The sequence below is a fragment of the Siphateles boraxobius genome, unplaced genomic scaffold (genome assembly GCF_051911475.1).
Source record: "Siphateles boraxobius isolate OS27281-9 unplaced genomic scaffold, OSU_SipBor_1 33, whole genome shotgun sequence".
Taxonomy (NCBI): domain Eukaryota; kingdom Metazoa; phylum Chordata; class Actinopteri; order Cypriniformes; family Leuciscidae; genus Siphateles; species Siphateles boraxobius.
This window is the reverse complement of record NW_027508953.1, coordinates 4,772,428-4,792,644: the sequence shown is the minus strand read 5'-3', so window position 1 is coordinate 4,792,644 and position 20,217 is coordinate 4,772,428. Positions and strand designations below refer to the sequence as shown.

The window sequence follows — 20,217 nt, the reverse complement described above, 5'->3', positions numbered from 1 at the left end:
GTGCGCGCCCCCACTTGGAGTAGAGTCTCACGGGCTCTCGTCCAAGTGCGATGACACCTCTGGACGAAGGCGTGGGCGGAGGGGACCGCGACTTCGGATTCCAGACTAGGAAAAATTGGTGGCTGGTAACCTACGCTACACTCAAATGGTGATAGGCCCGTGGATGACACTGGCAACGTATTGTGGGCGTACTCCACCATAGAAAGTTGCTGACTCCACGAGGAAGGATTCTTGGACACTAAACATCGCAACATTCGTTCCAAATCCTGGTTGGCGCGCTCAGTTTGACCATTGCTCTGGGGATGGAACCCAGAGGACAGACTCACAGTCGCCCCCAGAAGTTTACAAAACTCTCTCCAAAATTTGGATACAAATTGGGGTCCTCTGTCAGAAACCACGTCTGTCGGGAGGCCATGAATCCGAAAGACGTGGTCAACGACAGTGACCGCTGTCTCCTTGGCTGAGGGTAATTTGGGCAAGGGAATGAAATGGGCCGCCTTCGAGAACCGGTCCACCACGGTCAAAACTACCGTGTGACCCTGGGAGGGTGGGAGGGCGGTAATAAAATCTAGTGCGATATGGGACCAGGGTCTCGAAGGCACCGGCAGCGGTTGGAGTAACCCGTCCGGAGATCGATTGGAAGTCTTACCTGTGGCACAAACTGAGCAAGCCAATACAAAATTGCGAACATCACAAGCCATGAGAGGCCACCAGAATCGTTGCTTGACTAAAAACATAGTACGATTGACTCCTGGGTGACAAGCCACATTGGAACAGTGACCCCACTGAATAACGCTGGACCGTAAACTCTCCGGCACAAACAACCGGTTCGGTGGGCAACGAGTCGGAGGCGTTACCCCTTCTAAGGCCTTCTTGACCTTCGATTCGACCTCCCATGTGAGTGTAGAGATGAATAGATTCTCAGGTAAAATGCACTCGGGAGTAGACGGGCGATCGGAACGGTCAAAAATGCGCGATAAAGAATCGGGTTTGATGTTTTTAGAACCCGGGCGGTACGAGAGAGTAAAGTCAAAACGTCCCAAAAAAAGAGCCCACCGAGCCTGCCTGGAATTGAGTCTTTTAGCCGTACGAATGTATTCCAAATTCTTGTGATCGGTCCAGACGATAAAAGGTACCCCCGACCCTTCTAACCAGTGGCGCCACTCTTCCAATGCTAACTTGACTGCCAACAACTCTCTGTTGCCAATGTCATAATTGCTTTCGGCAGGTGACAAACGATGGGAAAAAAACGCGCAAGGGTGCATCTTGTCGTCTGAAGGAGAGCGCTGGGATAACACTGCACCTACCCCCACCTCTGACGCATCGACCTCCACCACGAACTGACGTGATGGATCAGGGGTTATCAGGATGGGAGCTGAAACAAAGCAGCTCTTCAGTTTGGCAAACGCAGCTTCTGCTGCGTCTGACCACCTGAACGTCGTTCTGGGGGAGGTCAAGGCAGTCAGAGGCGCGGCTAGTCGGCTGAAATTGCGAATAAAACGCCGGTAAAAATTGGCGAACCCCAGAAACCTCAGTAGGGCCTTACGGGAATCAGGACTTGGCCAATTTACCACAGCCTTAACCTTGTCAGGATCCATGCGCATTCCCTCAACCGAGATGATGTGACCTAGGAAAGGAACAGACTGTGCATGAAACACGCATTTCTCCGCCTTGACAAAAAGCCCATTCTCTAACAACCTCTGAAGCACCTGTCGTACGTGTTGCACGTGTTCCTGGAGAGACGATGAAAAAATCAATATATCATCCAGGTAGACATATATGAATTGATCGATCATGTCTCGCAACACGTCATTGACAAGTGCTTGGAAGACCGCTGGGCTATTGGACAAGCCGAAAGGCATGACCAAATATTCAAAGTGCCCCCTAGGGGTGTTAAATGCGGTCTTCCATTCATCCCCCTCCCTAATGCGGACCAAATGATAAGCATTTCTTAAATCCAATTTCGTGAAGACGGATGCTCCTTGCAACCTCTCGAAAGCTGAAGACATCAATGGCAAAGGATATGTATTCTTTACCGTGATGTTGTTCAGCCCCCGGTAATCAATACAAGGTCGCAACGATCCATCCTTTTTCCCCACAAAAAAGAACCCCGCCCCCGCAGGAGAAGAGGAAGGGCGGATGAACCCTGTTGCTAGAGAATCAGAAATGTATTTCTCCATGACCTCTCTCTCTGGGACAGAGAGTGAATATAATTTGCCCTTAGGCGGAGACGTACCTGGCAATAATTCTATAGCACAGTCATAGGGACGATGTGGAGGGAGAGAATCAGCCCGAGACTTACTGAACACCTCCTTCAGATCCCGATACTCCGTGGGCACGTTAGATAAATCCACTGTCTCCTCCTGTAACACATGAACAGAAACAGACGGACAAGCAGAGACAAGACATGACTTATGACAAAAACTGCTCCAAGCCGCTACGGATTTGAGTTGCCAGTCTATTTTGGGATTGTGACGAGTGAGCCATGGGTGACCAAGAACTATGGGTGCAAGCTGAGTGTCCAGGATGTAGAATGAGATGGTTTCTGAGTGATTGCCTGATGTGGTGAGGATGATATCTTCAGTAACCAGAGATATGGTGGGGAGTTTCTGACCGTTGAGGGCGTGAACTGCAATCTGATGGGTGAGTGGTTTGAGGGGAACTTGGTGCTTGAGTGCAAAGTTGTGATCCATGAAGTTACCTTCGGCGCCCGAGTCCAGAAGTGCATGACAATCGTGACGGTGGTTGGACCATCGGAGTCTAACCGGAAGGAGAGTCGATGTCGATGAGGTCTTCTCGGCGGAGATCCCACCCGATAGTAGCCTCATACTTACTACCGGGCTGGGCCTTTTAACGGGCAGTTGTAGGCAAAGTGTCCCGCTCCTCCACAGTACAAGCAAAGGCCCTGGGATCTCCGCCTCTCCCTCTCCTCCCGGGAAAGCCGGGCTCGACCTACCTGCATGGGCTCGGGATCGTAGACGGGGCTGACCGCGTCCCCACCTCCAGCACGGTGACCCTCCGATTCCGCCGAAGAACGGTAGTTGGGTCCTCTTCGCTCCACACGAGACAGTCTGGCGTCCACTCTCAGTGCTAGCGCGATTAAATCGTTGAGTTTCGGTGGTAAGTCCATGGCATAAATCTCCTTTTGGACGCGGTCAGCCAACCCATGCAGGAACATATCCCACTGCGCCTCCTCGTTCCATTGGCTCTCCGCCACCAGGGTCCGAAACTCGATCGAGTAGTCCGACACGGATCGATGTCCTTGACGTAACTCGGCCAGCAATCTGGCCGCTTCTCTGCCTCCTAAGGTACGGTCGAAGACCCGTTTCATCTCGTCGGAGAGCGCTTGGAACGAGGTGCAGCAGTCTTCCTGGTTTTCTCACACCGCCGTTCCCCATAGTGCCGCTCTCCCAGTCAGCAGCGTTAGCACGAAAGCCACTTTAGTTCTTTCCTCCCGGAAGGTTCTGGGCTGGAGGGAGAAATGCATGGAGCATCTAGTTAGGAAAGCTCGACAAAAATTGGGTTCACCTGAGTATGTCTCTGGGGCTGGTAATCGTGGTTCCGACTGGGAGGGGTCCACTGGTGGTATTTGGGGAATCGGCGGTGGGACCGGCGCAGCGGGAATACGCAGCTGTTGGACTTGCTGGGTGAGCCCGGACACCTGCGCCACTAACGCCTGAACAGCACGAGCGGTGTCGTTGATATTTCTCTCTTGATTCTCCATCCGCCGTCTGCTGTTATTGACGAAATCCTCCAACGTCTCAGGATTGTCACTCGCTGCTTCCATTTCTGGTCAGATCGTTCTGTAACGTAATTACTACGGAAGCAATTGCAAGTAACAATATTTATTGAAAACTCAGTACGTGGTTCACAGACAGGTAAGGTTGAAAACTCAGTACGTGGTTCACAGACAGGCAAGGTTGAAAACTCAGTACGTGGTTCACAGACAGGCAGGTAAGTGGCGCAGGGACTCGATGGTCAGATGGATACAGTGCAGGTGAAGTGAGGTGACGATCAACAAGACGAATCCAGAACATCCACAGGGAACAGACAGGAACAACGAAGGATACTGGAACGAAGAGGGATCAAACACCGGACATCACAAACAACGATCTGACAATGGAGATGAGAAATGGGTGAGATTAAATAGACCGGGATGATAGACTGCAGCTGGTGATGAGTGATTACTGAATGAGCTCTGATGAGCAGCCACGCCCCTCTAATCAGCACACACACATATGTAACAACAGAAACACGAGACATGAATGAGACATAGGATTTACCAACCGTGACAGAAATTGTTTATAAATTTCACAAATAATTGCAAAGAAATGGCAAAATAACACATTGGATTAAATGTAAAATTTTGAAGTAGTATTTTCTTTTAAAACGTACACCAGTAATCTTCAAAAAATCATTTCTTTACAGTCTAGTCTGAAGAATAAAGAAAACTTTAGATGTTTGGACATGTGGCTGAAAAAATGATGATGGAATTTTCATTTCTGAGTAAACAATTTCTTTAATATTAACATGATGGTCTGAAACTTTAAGTCCTCATCCAGGCACCTCTTACGTTTCAGTCGTTTGTCTCAGGGAACGTAATTTAAATCAGTCCTGAGACGATACCCTATGGATTTACTTAAAGTGGAGCAGCCACAGTTCTCCGGAAGCTTTCCGATCACACATCCTATGGCACAGCGGCCAATGAGCTTTGACATGAATGTGCACGTGTCACACATCTGATCTCAGGGTGACTCATGACTGAGTATATAACTGTGAATGCACGTGTGCAGGATTGCATGAACGATGAAGAGTCAACTGCGAACAGTCAAAGGGAGGATGTTGTCATGAATGAATACAGTGAGAACACAGTGTACCCAAGTAAGGCCATGCTATCAAGTTGGTTAGACTACATTAGACAAAAAACTCAGTCAGTGGAGGCGTTAAGAGAATATATACATACATATATACAGACAGTATATAATTCATCTCAAAGAATATGAGTGATTGAATGTATGAATAGGAGAAAAGGAGGGAGGACTGCAGGATTACAGTTGTTCAGTGGGTTAATCCAGACTGTAGTAAACAGTCTTAATCCTGCATTGCCATCTCACCCAGAGGATATAAAGAGGGAATCCTTGACAGATGGTCAAACCGTTTCAACACGCTGCCACAGGGATGCTACAATTTTGGCCATTATGCAATTTGTAGTGTATAGGGTTTATTTTTTATCCTTATCCTTTTTTAAATATAAGCAAGTCTGTTGAATATATAATGATGAGCATACTGGATTTCATTAGAAAAAAGTGGTTAAAGAGTTGTTTTATCATCATTTTAGGAATCTTTTTATGGCTTGTATGATTTGTGTCCCCTCTGTTTTTATTAATACTATAATACCTGTATAGTTTCTGAACATGATGAAATATCTACGGTGGCCGAGAGAGCTCAACGTGCTGCAACTTAAGAAAACGCATGCAAGTTGAAAAAAACACATGCAAATAGAAAAAACACCTGCAAATTAAGAAAACATCTTCATCAGTTTCACAACACACGTGTGCTCCAAATACTCACAACACAACCAAATACAGAAACGCGCTGCAAAAGTTCACAACACAACCAAATACAGAAACGCGCTGCAAAAGTTCACAACACAACCAAATACAGAAACGCGCTGCAAGTCACACAGACCACAACGGAAATGTTTCCGGGGGAACCAAATAAGTGACGAACCCAGCTGGGACGTGCGTACAGCTCAAAATTCTACTTTACTTTATTGTATTTATTTTAACTTTGTTTTTTTCGCAAAACATACAGAGATTACATTTTTATGACATACAACTTGTATACAATATACAAAATGTATTAACAATATGTTCAATGTCATCAGAATACAAATGAGAGAAGAGCAATGAGCTGAAAACTAAAATAAATTAAAAAAAAAGATAGAGAAGAAGAACATGAAGGAAAGATGTTAATCTATACATCAGTTACACTGTACAATGTTATGTTTAAATTTTCATAAAGAAATGTTTCATAAGAAATGTTAGGTAATGTAGGGTAAAGTTGAGACACTGACACAGATATATAGCGCATATTTAAAAAAAAATTATTGTAAAGTAAAAATAAAAAAATTACATTTATTAGCAACCGTTATGTTACCCGCATTATATTTCTGTCATCAGAACAGCTATTCAGCTGATGGACAAAGTGCTGCGTTGTCATGGGAACATCCCAGGTGAAAATAATGAGGAAATGACTTGTCTTTCGTTGCTCCCTTCATCAAGTGCGTTCTAAACGGTTTCATAATGGCACACTAGTGCCCTGCTCACTCCAAAGTCCCACTTGAAGAGCTCTGCCGTCTGCCCCTCGAAGGGAGTAGGGCATAGGGATGCTCACAAGCAATAAGCACGTCCCAGCTGGGTTCAGCGCGTTGAGCTCTCTCGGCCACCGTAAATATCATTTGTTTCAAATGACAAATAATAGTAGCTAATACATGATAGCTTTTTTAGTATCATTCAGTATTTGTAATCTGATATATATATATATATATATATATATATATATATATATATATATTTACGGATAAATTTTATGCATTGCGTTTTAACATCTAAGCAAGCTGGTGTGCTGTAATGGTGGATTTAACCATAATGCCATCTGGTTGTGCATGCAAGCTAAAATAGGTCACAGAAGCACACATGACAAATCAGGGGATGCCACATCGATGAAAAGCCCTAATGTGAATTTAAGCTCACTAGACCACCCTCAACGGCCCCCACGCTTATACCACCCCATATCCCGCATGGGGTTCCTGGTTAAGCTTCGCGGTTTCAAAGATAATCAGGATTGTGGATGAAGCATGATCTGGTTGGCATTTCTCCTCTCCTCTTTAGTGATGGAAAGAGTCAGTTCCTCGGTTGCTGAACTGTGCGTCTCTCGCAGTGCATGCTAATTTGGCAAGGAACGAAGTTGTGATAGTCTTTTCTTCCCTATTATGATGTATATACGAGAGAAATGGCTTCCCGAATAAGGAAAAAATGTAGTGCGTGACTTGATTTTTCGTCCATCAGAAATCGATTGGATGGTGTGTTTTGATATTGGTCGATCTCATGTGAGTGACAGGTTGTTCCGCCCTCGAGCCAGTAAAGGGCCCGATATACTCACGGCAAAGTTCTTTTTCGTTCTTCGCTTAGGGGTAAAAAGTTTGAAATACATGACAGTGGATTCCTGTTAGCGAACATCCTGACGCTGCCCACCCGGCTGAGAGCAGCGTTTAGATGAATATGTAAACATTTCCTGTGCACTTTCCTGTCAATAACCAAATAAACACACAACAAGAATGACAGTGATGAGAAAACAGCAGTTAAGAAAGCATTTAATTAACGATTTGTCAAGTCACATTATGTTTATTTATACCACTTTATACAAGCTTTACAGCTTTAGAGTATTAAAGATGGAAAACAGCATCAGTTAGAATCAATTAGAATTACAATTTCAATTTCTCCCGTGTGTTCATGTTTTTAGTTGCATCTGACCGGAGAAGATTTCCATGTCAAAAAAGGCGGAGCGTCAGAGTCACACCACTTATTATGTCATCGTCACGGATCAATGGTAGTTTGAATGGGTTAACCAGTCAGAGCGAACTTTTCTCGAGCTCCCAAACTCCACACAAACTTCGTTTTGGCCTGATTTTGTTAGAAATTATGTCACACCAGTTTGTTTTTCGATTTCTCTTGATATGGAATTCCTTAAACACATCATCAGGGAAGAGAAGACCGCAAATAAATAATACCGCAATATTCCATAAAAAAATGTCACTTTTTATCCGTGGAAAAGTCTATATGGGTCTTTTAAAAGGTATAAAGATATAAACTCACAATTCTGAGTTTATTAATTCGCAATTGCGAATTTATATCACACAATTCGGAGAAAAAAGTTGGAATTGCGAGATAAAAAAATTACCTTTTTTATTCTGTAGCGGAAACAGGCTTCCATACCTTTCACACCAAAAATTAACCCTTAAACAGGCAAGAGTGGAAAATGCTAAGCAAAAAAATAATTTCATGTCATTTTTTATATCATCTGGACTTAAATTAAACATATCCAAAATATTTTTTTTTAAATTTGATATATTTTGGATTTTATGACTTGTGTCTCCTGAGACACGTTGCCTGATTAGGGTATAAAAAAGGACCAATATTAACTGTTACTGCCACTGCATGTTTAAAACAACTATATCCCATACTTCACCTGATCTAATGTTGAGAAATGATATATCATTCGAAAGCTTACGAACTCAAGATTCAGCCTGTGGAACCCATTTTGAAATTGGACGTTGCGTTACCATAGAAACGGTACTCTAAATTCTTTTATCGGGCTCCTCCCCTTTTGGGCATCGTCATGTTTCATAGTTTGAGATCAAAACCTTTTCCAATCTTGACAAAACACATATTGTCAGAAAGGTCTCAAGGTTCCATATTTTGTGAAAGAAGTGATATTTGGACAGAAATTTATTAATTTGTTATGGCAGAATGCATACAATTAAATTCAATGGAATGTAAGTCACCCGGTGGCTATTTTTAGTATTATGCCTAAACAAAATCTCATGGGAACTTCAATTTTTGTGACATCAACTTCAAATTTGGAACACAACTTGGTTAGATATATGGCTTTGATTTTATAGTAAAAAATATTTAGTAAAATACATATTCTATAAAAAAGAAAAAATATTAAGTACAGTATATTTTATTTAATGTAAGTTTAAACTTCCATAACTTTTTCATACTTTCATTTTTTGAAGTGCTTTCACTTCAACAATAATCTGCTGACTGTTTTCTTTAAAACAAGACCAAACTTATGTCTATATTCCAACGCATTCTTGAATTACAATCATTTAAGTTTGAATAGTGCATTTTAAATAGAGCTAGTTTAATCCCTTTATACCCCAAACAGGCAACGTGTCTCAGGAGTTACATAAATTTCATAACGTGCTAAATAACAACATGAACAACATATTACTTAATTTTCTCCTTCAGCACCTTAAGACAATGTTCACAATTAATGTTAGCAGTATTCTTTTTTTTTTTTCGGAAGAAAAGTAAGTTTAATATATATTTACTTATCTCAAAATCTGAATGTTCTGCACCACTGGCAGCCATGTTGGATTTAGGTCAGGCTGACTAATTGATCACAAAAAATTTGAAGCAAATTATGTGACCAGCATACTCAAGACAGACCAGGCTGTCATAAGTGATAAAAGGATTTGATGAAAAAATCGTTCTTATGCCTCAAAAAAGACAATAAAAACGATGTATCTCGTGAGTCACGTTGCCTGTTTTAGGGTTAAATGAATAAGCCTCATGGTGTGTTCACACCGGACGCGAATAGAGCGTCCGGTGCGCTCTAGCGCGAGTGATTTCAATGTTAAGTCAATGCAAAGACGCATTACACGCTGCTGTCACGTGGTGAAGTAAATATTTTACCACATAAAAACTTGATTTTAATATATGAGACATTAATTTTGTATGCTATTTATTCCATATTCCGGCTCTGATGCGCGTGACGCGCGTAAATTTCGCTTCAAACTTTTGTTTTTACGCACGTCAGTTTCACTCTTGTCGCCCAAATTAACACAAAGGGGTCATGCGTCAAACTAGACGCGGTAGACGCGAATTTGACGCGCTATTCGCGTCCGGTGTGAACGCACAGTCAGGCTGAAGGAAATCTAAAGTCATGCCTGTACGGTAGGGAGCGCAGGTCAAACAAACCTTTCAGCTGTGCTGCCATTCTGGATTGCAGAAGAACAACTAAAGTAATTTTTAGTTATCTAAAGTAATTTTGCTTAATATGGTTGAATTAGATCATCAAAGGTATTTAATAAAGTGAGATTAAATACATAAAGTATATTTGTGCAATTCAGCTAATTTAATTCTTGCAGGTTTGCGTAATGTTCTCATTTTGCTGTTTGCGTTTTATATATATGCACGTTCGTACAGCCTGATTTATGTGGTAGAAATAAAAAGTATAGTTATTGCTTTGACTTCCAGTGTAAGCTGGCTTTATTCTAGGTACAATTATGTAGCTGATCTAAACAGAAAATGTTTTTCCTGCAGTATGGACGGTCGGACAGTTACCGCGTGGCGACCACGCAGGACAAAGATGAGAAGGAGTCCCCCAAGAAGGGAAAGGGAGGGAAAGACATGGATGACCTGAAGAAAGAAGTGCCACTGGTAAGACACATCCACATATAAAAAAAATATATCATATACTTGGATGTACTGTATATGAATATTTAGTAAAAAAAACTTCAAACATATATAGTCACAACAAACCTCTTACTTTGTGTATACACTTTTTTAGTTAATGAGAGGTTTTGCAAACCTGCATAACTCAGCAGTGAATAAAAACTCTGGCGTTTTGAGCAATGAGTGGATTCATAACTTAAACACCTCTGATTGCCCTTTGTGTTCAAGAGATCAACAACTACATCTGTGATTGGCTACATTGCAGACCGCAGCAAAAACACATTGTAAATAGATATTTGATGTTCTCCAGAGCGCAAACACCAACGTGCACTGGAGCGTTTGCTAAATCTGTTCTGCCAATATATTATTACTATCAACTGAGGGTGCTTAGCAACCTCTTGCACCCCATTAGAACCGGGCATGCCTCATACAGAAATTTAAGTACACCATATTGTATTGATTTTCAAATAATACTTTGCCTTGAAACAAATTTAGCAAGGTTGTGATTTAAACTGTGTTCAGTTGCACTCTATAAAGCATTTCATCCTTTCTTTGTGCAGTTTTAGACTCTCTTTTTTTGTAATTCCTCAGACAGAGCATAAGATGTCAATTGAAGAAGTATGCCGAAAGTTCAGCACTGACATTGTACAGGTGAGTTTCTCACATCAGCAGTGAACAATTTATACATTTTAAAAAATAAATCATGAAAAAAGCCATATGATACCATTGAAGAGAATCCAAAAATAGTATTACAATACTAAAGTTTTGAGAATAATTTAATAATAGACTTTTTACTAGAATAAAGGTATAGTTTTGAGAATAAAAATTTTAGATTAAAGCAGCGGTTCTCAAACTTTTATGGTCTCTCCGTCCCCCTCTTCAAACCTTTAAAATAATCTGGCGAGCTCAGCTTCATGCACTTCTTCTTGCCAGAACCTGTGCACGCTACACTAAGAACCACTGGATTAAACTAATAACATTTTGGGATTAAAGTTAAAATTATGAGAACAATGTTATAGTATTATGAGTATTAAATTAGCAATATTATGACAATCATAAGGAAAGAAACATCAAAGTGAAGTGGAGTCGACCACTACTTGTTGTTTGAGATTTGCAGAAAAGAGGCAATTTCCTGAATGTCTGTCTTGTTCTTTCTCCTGAATGAATTCAATTTCCTTCATAACTGCTGATGTGTCCGGATACTAAAGATAATGCCTCAAAATCGATGCTGATGCCTCAAAAGACCAAGGATTTCTTTCTAGGTGAATCTTATGCAAGTATAATTGAACTAAATCCTCCATTTCCTCATAGATGAGGCTGCTGTGGCACTCTATTCCTATTATTATTGTGAATTTTTTATCTCTAAATATTTATACTTTATTCACATAACGTTACATCGTCTGTTTCCTGGTTTTTGTGATGACTTTCTTGCTTATATGGAACACAAAAAAAAACTAAAAAAAATGTTTGTTACATACTATGTAAGTAAATGCAGTCTGTTTTTTATTTTAAACCCATTTTGTTTTAAAACGCTATTGAGTGAACTATCCCGAATAGGGCTGGGTATCTTTCAAAGATTTTCAACATCGATATCGACACCGATACCATGACAGTTTCTGAACAATACTTTTTTCGATACCAATTTTATGAAATCCATTTTAACAAGATTACATTACATATTACCTACATTTTTTCAGTTTGTTGACTTTTTGTACAGACTCAATGACACATATAGGTCACTGGAGTGCGGAATACTGTATATGCCTCACGCTCAAGCGCTTGCATAAAGCTTGCCACAAAGCACTGGCAAAAGTAGCCTAATGATTATCAATGTGTTGGGAAAAAATAGCAAGGAGACCTTTTAATTGTTTATTAATAAACTAGTGGTTTCTGAGTCAGCATTGCTGACTCGTCATCTCTGCAGTACAGTGAACGCGCGCGCCTATAGAGAAAACGTGTGAGCCCCGTTTTTGGGTGTAACAGGCGTAAACTAGATGCCCCGCCACAGCCAATCATGCTTCATGATTATTGGCTCACTGGTTTTTTGATACTTGATGGTAACGAGGCAATTCGGTCGGTGCCTTAAAAGTATCGAACTCGATACCCATCCCTAGTCCTTACTCCCTTTAATCTTGTAACATTATGTCTGTATTATCACATTTTTAATTTATTCTTGTAATGAGACAGCTTTATTCTCAGAATTGTATTTTTATTTGAAATGTGACACTGAAACTCGGTCATACTTTCACTATGTACTGCAAAACATATAGCTTCTTTTAACCCTATAAAGCCTACTGTATCACATTTGACAACATGATCAAGCAAGCATAAGAATAACTTTTATATTGTTAGAAATAATTTTTAAGATGAACAGTTTCTAGACTGAAGCAACCTAGGTTTAGTTGATTACCCAGACATTATTTTTTAGAGAAAAAATCTTATAAATGTGAGTATCAAATATGATGCACCAAACTTCAGAGAAATATTTATTTGTATTTAATTCTCTCAATTATAATTGCATTGTATTGTTTTGCCCCCACAATAAAAACCACTGAGCTTTGATTATGAAACTAACATTTAAATATTATCATTCTTATTGGATGATATTGAGTGGTATTTATATGCATTTTAAATTGGCTGATATACTATTTGCATTACAACCAACGGAATTTACCTTTTTTTGCCATTTAAAGATCAGCAAGTGCACTAAATTGCGTATATTTGCCTCTAAATAAAACTGAGGTGTTTTTTTCCCTTCTCGAGTATGACTTCCATATTCTCCTATATCATACCATATGAGCCATAAAAGCCATAAAAAACACACGTATAGTATACAAACATATTCTCCTCATCCAAAGCAGCTTAAAAGTAAACCGTGATGAGCTTGTCTAAAGCACTACTTTTTTAGAGCAGGAATTGTGATCTTAGCCACACGGCCTGCATCGCCCCCTAGTGGCAGAGTAGTAGTGTTTGATGTGAACTGAATCTGATTTCTTCTCACACTCTCTTGTCCCCTGAAGGGTCTGACTAACGCTAAGGCGGCGGAGTACCTCGCTCGTGATGGACCCAATGCTCTTACCCCACCCCCCACCACCCCAGAGTGGGTCAAATTCTGCCGACAGCTCTTCGGAGGCTTCTCCATCCTGCTGTGGATCGGAGCCATCCTCTGTTTCCTGGCCTACGCCATCCAGGCCGCCACGGAGGACGAGCCTGCGGGAGACAACGTGAGAACTCACACACACGCCTCATTAGAACACCGCAGAAATTTAACACAATTTTATTCCAAGTAGAAAAGTCCATGTTTGTGATATAATCGGTTATCCTATTAAAGAGGTTACGTTTTTACTGGTTAGAATGGTCCATTAGCATGACCAAAATGCATATTTCTCCTTTGACAGCTTTTCAAAACTATTCATATATTCTGGCGATTTTTTTTTCACTCAAAGAAATATATACTGTACACTAACGTTCAAAAGTTTGGGGTCAGTAGGATTTTTAAATGTTTTTGAAATCTCACCCAGCCTGCATTTATTTGATCAAAAATACAGTATAAACAGCAGTATTGTGATATATTAATGCAATTTTAAATAGCAGTTTCTATTAGGATATATTTAAAAAAAATCAAAAAAAATCCCTGTGATGCAAAGATGAATATTCAGCATCATTACTCCAGTCTTCAGTGTCACATGATCCTTCAGAAATCATTCTGATATGCTGATTTGCTGCCCAAGAAACAATTATTATTATTATTATCAATGTTGAAATCAGTTGCGCTGCTTAATATTTTTGGGGAAACTGTGATAGTTTTTTAAAGGATTCTTTGAACAGAAAGGTTATATTCAAATAGATTTTTTTTAAATGGAATTTTTGTTGTAACAATGTTAAAGTCTTTAGATCAATTTAATGCTTCCTTGCTGAATGAAAGTATTAATTTGTTTTGAAAAACTACTGACCCCATACTTTTGAGTGGTAGTTTGTTTCATTACTACATTTACATTACATTTATTAATTTAGCATACACTTTATTGACTTAGAAATGAAGAAAATGACAGACAATTTATGTTATATGAATAAATATATTATTATGTCTCAATATGTGGTATTGTAAGGTTTTTATACCTCAAATTAAAACCCAGTGATGTCCGCAAATCTTTTGATAACCAAATAAAAACGAAACTAATTCCTGTATCATGAAGAAAAAACATTTATTTTGTGTTGCATGATATAAATACCTAATGTTGTTTCCTACCATACCTCTATGAACAGTGCTAATTCAGGTTAAGAATACACTGTGACAAGAGCCAAAAAAAAAATGATGATGATGCATCCAAAACAGAGAAAAAAGACTACCATATTATAATAATTATTCATGGTTTGCTTCAATTACATGATTTCTGGTGTGATATATTGGGGATTTTGACCGGGATGTCTTCCATTTTGGTTTGTCCCCTAAATGGGGCTCACAAGGTGGATCAGAGAAATCATGGTTAGTGATATTTTCTAGTTTGATAACCTGTCCTCTGCTCTGCAGTTGTATCTGGGGATCGTTCTGTCTGCTGTGGTCATCATCACCGGCTGCTTCTCCTACTTCCAGGAGGCCAAGAGCTCCAAGATCATGGAGTCTTTCAAAAACATGGTCCCCCAGGTACACAAAACCACTTCCTCCAACAGCCTTTATCCAAATTACAATTCAAAAGTGCCAACCTTCACATTGCATATTTCTAGTTGTGCTTCTCAACTTGAAAATAACAGTCTGAGTGGATCAAAAGGAGAGCGAGGAGCAATACTGAAATAACCAATATACTGTCCAATAATCTTAATAATCCCCTGTTTTGCCTCTCTGGTCATAATCCTAATTATTACATCCCTCCGCAGAGTCTCTGAATCCTCTAGACTGTATTAATGCTCTCTTTTGGTCGTAGAGTCATTAGAGGTCGAAATTGATGTGTGTGTGTGTGTGTGTGTGTGTGTGTGTGTGTGTGTGTGTGTGTGTGTGTGTGTGTGTGTGTGTGTGTGTGTGTGTGTGTGTGTGTGTGTGTGTGTGTGTGTGTGTGTGTGTGTGTGTGTGCGTGCGTGCACGTGTGCGTGCGCGTGTGTGTGTGTGTGGTCCACAGCAAGCTTTAGTGATCCGTGAAGGTGAGAAGCTGCAGATTAACGCTGAGGAGGTGGTGGCTGGTGATCTTGTGGAGGTGAAGGGAGGAGACCGGATTCCTGCTGATCTCAGGGTCATCTCTGCTCACGGCTGCAAGGTACCTGGACAAATATGGATGGAAATATTTACTATGAACACTTGCAATATTTCTCGTGCACCTGCATGTAGTCTACAGTAGAGATATTGTGGGATATACTGTATTCAGAGATTTATGTATACTGCAATAATAGTTTTTAGTTAATAGCATTAATTAATATAAATATAAATGTTATGTTCAGGAATCTGGTTGTAAAAATATAGTTGCCAGTGGACTTATATATTTTACATCAAAATTTTACATCAATGAACATTCATTTTTGAGAATTTCCATCTCAAACTCTGTCTCCACTTTTCTATCTATCTATCTATCTATCTATCTATCTATCTATCTATCTATCTATCTATCTATCTATCTATCTATCTGTCTGTCTGTCTGTCTGTCTGTCTGTCTAGCCTGTAGAGCCTTCAAACTTCAATATTTTAAAACAGTTTGAAACTTTCAGACAAGGCTTTATCAAGCCAACAAAAGTTTGTTATAAATATATACATGTATATATATTATAATTCTTTAGGTTGACAACTCCTCCCTGACTGGCGAATCAGAGCCCCAGACCAGGTCACCTGACTGCACCCATGATAACCCTCTGGAAACCCGTAACATCGCCTTCTTCTCCACCAACTGTGTTGAGGGTACGGTTGCCATAGCAGCTGCTTTACTGCTCCATTTTCTCCCCCATGGTGTCTCTCTCACTCTATTATTTCATTTCCTGTTCTTTATGAACTCATCTTCTCCAATCGATCTTTGCTTTTTCATTGCACTCTTTTTCCCATCTCTTAAATTTTTTTTCCTGGTCATCTTTGCTAAGACCAGCCGTAGAGGAAAGATATTGTCATGACAACAACCTCTCACTTTTGCTCCCCGTCTTGCCACTCGTCAACTTCCCACGCGGTTGCTTACACACTCTTGTTTTTCCACACATTTCTCTTCTGTATCACTCTTTTGTCTTTGTTTTAGATGGTAAGACACTAATCAATTCAGATTCAACTGAATAAATGAATAATTCTAAAGATAATTTCATCATGTGCTGCACAGGTTTACACCTTTAGAATGATGATGAGTATTACTTATAACTAATCCGCATGCTTTAATTAAAGCAGTTAGATATAGAGTTCTCTCAGAAATGAGCATATCAGTGTTGGTGAGTTGTGTAATGCTGTTGTTTTGATAGGTCAAGAGATGTTGCATATGTCCAGTGCTCAGTGTGCTGTCAGCAGGGTGTCAGTGTTTCCTGATCTCATGATGTTCAGGCTCAGCTCCAGGGTCACACTCTCCTGCCACCATGTGGTGGATTAGAGGATTACACATCATGATTCTGAGGTTTCTTGAATTTTGCACAGTACTCGTGAAGAAACAAGACATCAAATCAGTGTCATACTGGATATTTTTACTCGTGGTCTGAGATTTAAAAAGACAAAATAAATAAAATGCTAATATGAGACATTAATTTCTTAGTTAATTTTTTTTTTTATTAAAGAGATTTATTTGTCCAACATCCGTTCAACAGTTTGGTGTTTTTTTTAACAATAATTTTATTCAGCATGAACACATTCAATTGATCAAAAGTAACAGTAAAGACATTTATAATGTGTTGAAAAATATTTCTATATCAAATAAATTATATTCATTAAAGAATTATACAAATAAATGTATCATGGTTTCCACAAAAAATATAAAGCAGCACGACTGTTTTCAACCTTGATAATAAAAAGAAATGTTTCTTGAGCAGCAAATCAGCATATTCGAATGATTTCTCAAGGATCATGTGACACTGAAGACCGTAATGATGAGTAATGAGAGTAATGATGCTGAACATTGTTATTTTTTATTGTAATAATATTTCACAATATTACTGTTTTTACTGTATTTTGATAAAAAAAATGCAGCCTTCAAGAGACATCTTTCAAAAACACACATATATATATATATATATATATATATATATATATATATATATATTTATATTTAAAAACGGTGGTGTATTTATTATCTATAATTTGTAACAAAAACAAAAATAAGTACCAAACTAACTAAGAATGGTATAATTTATGTGCAACTAGCAATACTACTACACAATACGCACTACCGGCACATCTAGAACTTAACTGTCAATTTCGTCCCAGCCCCTTTTAAGGGGAAAAAAAACTAGACTTCCCATAGACTCCGATACAAAATAATGGCACAAACCAACGTCCGTACACAGCCGGCAGGCGTGTATAACTTAAGAAATCACTTATATAAAACATGTCAAGTAAGTATATGTCCACCCTGCCTGCGATAGAGAGTGAAAGATGCATCAACAAACTTAATTTGGTCAATTTAAAAACATGTCCCTTCATTATCCCAGCGTCAAACTGGTGAAACAACCCCACCCAGTGGGGTTATATTATGAGATATATTATAATGTATATTATAAGACATAATATATATATATATATATATATATATATATATATATATATATATATATATATATATATATATATATTTAAAGATGTTAACTTTAAAAAACGAAGTAAAATCATTCACTGGCTTACCATGGATACTTGATGAGGTACGACTACTTGTAATTGTCCGGGTTCCGGGATCATTCAAAAGACACCTCTGGCCACTGGGTGGGGTTGTTACACCAATTTGACGCTGGGATAATGAAGGGACATGTTTTTAAATTGACCAAATTAAATTTGTTGATGCATCTTTCACGCTCTATGGCAGTCAGGGTGGACATAAAATTACTTGACATGTTTAATCTTAGTGATTTATTAAGTTATTCACTCCTGTCGGCTGTGTACGGACGTTGTTTTGTGACGCTGTTTTGTATTGAAGTCTATGGGAAGTCTTTTATATTCTCCCCTAAAAGTGGCCGTGAATCTGTTCAGAGACATTCTATGACGTTGCGCCGGTTGTGCGTATACAACAATATAACTGGTGGTCTGGAATACTTGATTCTGATTGGTCAATCATGGTATTCAGTGGTCACATATTTTATCACTCCACACTCTCTTTCTTCTCACGTGGAAAAATTATTTAAAACCAAATCAGTTTTGGTTTAAAACTTTTTATTCATATATTTGGTAAGTAGCCATGGAATAATGTCAGATGATCATTATAACAAAATAAATGACAGGTTCATTGGGTCACTGGCCAGAACGAACCATTAAAAGTCGCTGTTTTGTCTCCTCTGTCAGGAACTGCTCGTGGTATTGTGGTTTGCACCGGTGACCGCACCGTCATGGGCCGCATTGCTACTCTGACCTCCGGCCTGGAGACCGGAAAGACCCCCATCGCCAAGGAGATCGAGCACTTCATCCAAATTATCACCGGCGTGGCCGTCTTCCTGGGCGTGAGCTTCTTTATCCTGTCAATCATCCTGGGCTACAGCTGGTTAGAGGCCGTCATCTTCCTCATCGGAATCATCGTCGCCAACGTGCCCGAGGGTCTGCTGGCCACCGTCACTGTGAGGATCGCTGCTTTTATTCTGTGTTAGGATTCAGTAGTGTGTACTGATGTCTATACTAGTGTTTAAATGTCTTTCTGTGACACTAACATTTTTCAGTATAATTAATGTGTGTTTGTCATCTTCTTTGGTTTGGTATTTTTGTTCATGGCCTTGTTCGGAATGGAAAACTAACGTACTGCACAGTATGTACTTCTTATCGCCTAGTGAGTATGTGAAATATTATATGAAACGGTGCAAACATTTTAAACAGTAGTTTGCTACATTGTATTCACACATTTGCATAATTAATTCACCAAGTGGCATCTAATAAGTCAGTAAATAAACCATTCAAAAGTTTGGGCTCAGTAAGATTGTTTTGGAAAGAAAATTAAACTTTTATTCAGCAAGGATGCATTGAAAAGTGACAGTGCAGGTATTTATAATGTTACAAAAGATTATTTTTCCAAATTGTCTATTAATCAAAAATTACAGAAAACAATATCCTTGTTTATACAAAAATATGAAGCAGCACAAGTGTTTTTAACATTAATAATAATAAGAAATGTTTCTTGAGCAGCAAATCAAAAGATCATGTGACATTGAATACTGGAGTATCGATGCTCAAAATTCAGTTTTGCCGCGTTTTAAAATGTACTAAAAACTGTTATTTTCATAATATTTCTAATGCAGCCTTGGTGAGCATATGAGAATTAAATTAAAGAATTTTAAAAATCGATCCCAAACTTTTTAACAGTTGTATATGTTATGTAAAAAATACAAAAACATTGGCAGCACAAACAAATAATTAGTCGGAAAAGTAAAAAGTTTACGCAAATTTGTGTTTGATATTTCGCTTTACATCACAGTAGGAATGGAGCACATGTCAAGTAATGCATTGCATTGTGGGATATAGTATCCCGTGAAGTGTGCTTTGTTCTAGACTCCATGCATGTTCAGTAGTATAGACAAAAAATAGTCAATTTTGGTTCATAGTACTAGTCAGGTCGGGTCAGACTACAGGGTTCAGTTCTCTAATTCAAAAATTAATAGTGTGCCATTCCGAAAAATTCCATGAGATTATATTTGGACAGTTTAATTTGTGTGTGTGTGTGTGTATTTGTCGTCTGTCCATTTATTCTATACTATTCCTTTTGTTCCATCTGTTTGCGTCTCTGGTTCATTTATTTTCTTGTCCAGTGTAACTCTTTACAGTGTTACTGAAGTGTTGTGGCATCTCGTCTATATCACAGTGTGTGTTCTTGAACTGTATTCCCTCTCTTTAATC

The 20,217-nt window shown here is 39.2% G+C and overlaps 1 protein-coding gene across 1 annotated transcript in view; it reads left to right on the top strand.

Moving 5' to 3' along the window:
- The window catches only part of atp1a3a (ATPase Na+/K+ transporting subunit alpha 3a), a 43,996-nt gene that overhangs the window by 7,046 nt on the left and 16,733 nt on the right, over window positions 1-20,217 (top strand). The window contains exons 2-8 of the mRNA XM_077194935.1: window positions 10,113-10,229; window positions 10,836-10,895; window positions 13,265-13,468; window positions 14,776-14,889; window positions 15,359-15,493; window positions 16,008-16,125; window positions 18,682-18,950. Coding sequence (XP_077051050.1) covers window positions 10,113-10,229; window positions 10,836-10,895; window positions 13,265-13,468; window positions 14,776-14,889; window positions 15,359-15,493; window positions 16,008-16,125; window positions 18,682-18,950 — 1,017 coding nt within the window. The remainder of the gene's footprint in view (window positions 1-10,112; window positions 10,230-10,835; window positions 10,896-13,264; window positions 13,469-14,775; window positions 14,890-15,358; window positions 15,494-16,007; window positions 16,126-18,681; window positions 18,951-20,217) is intronic.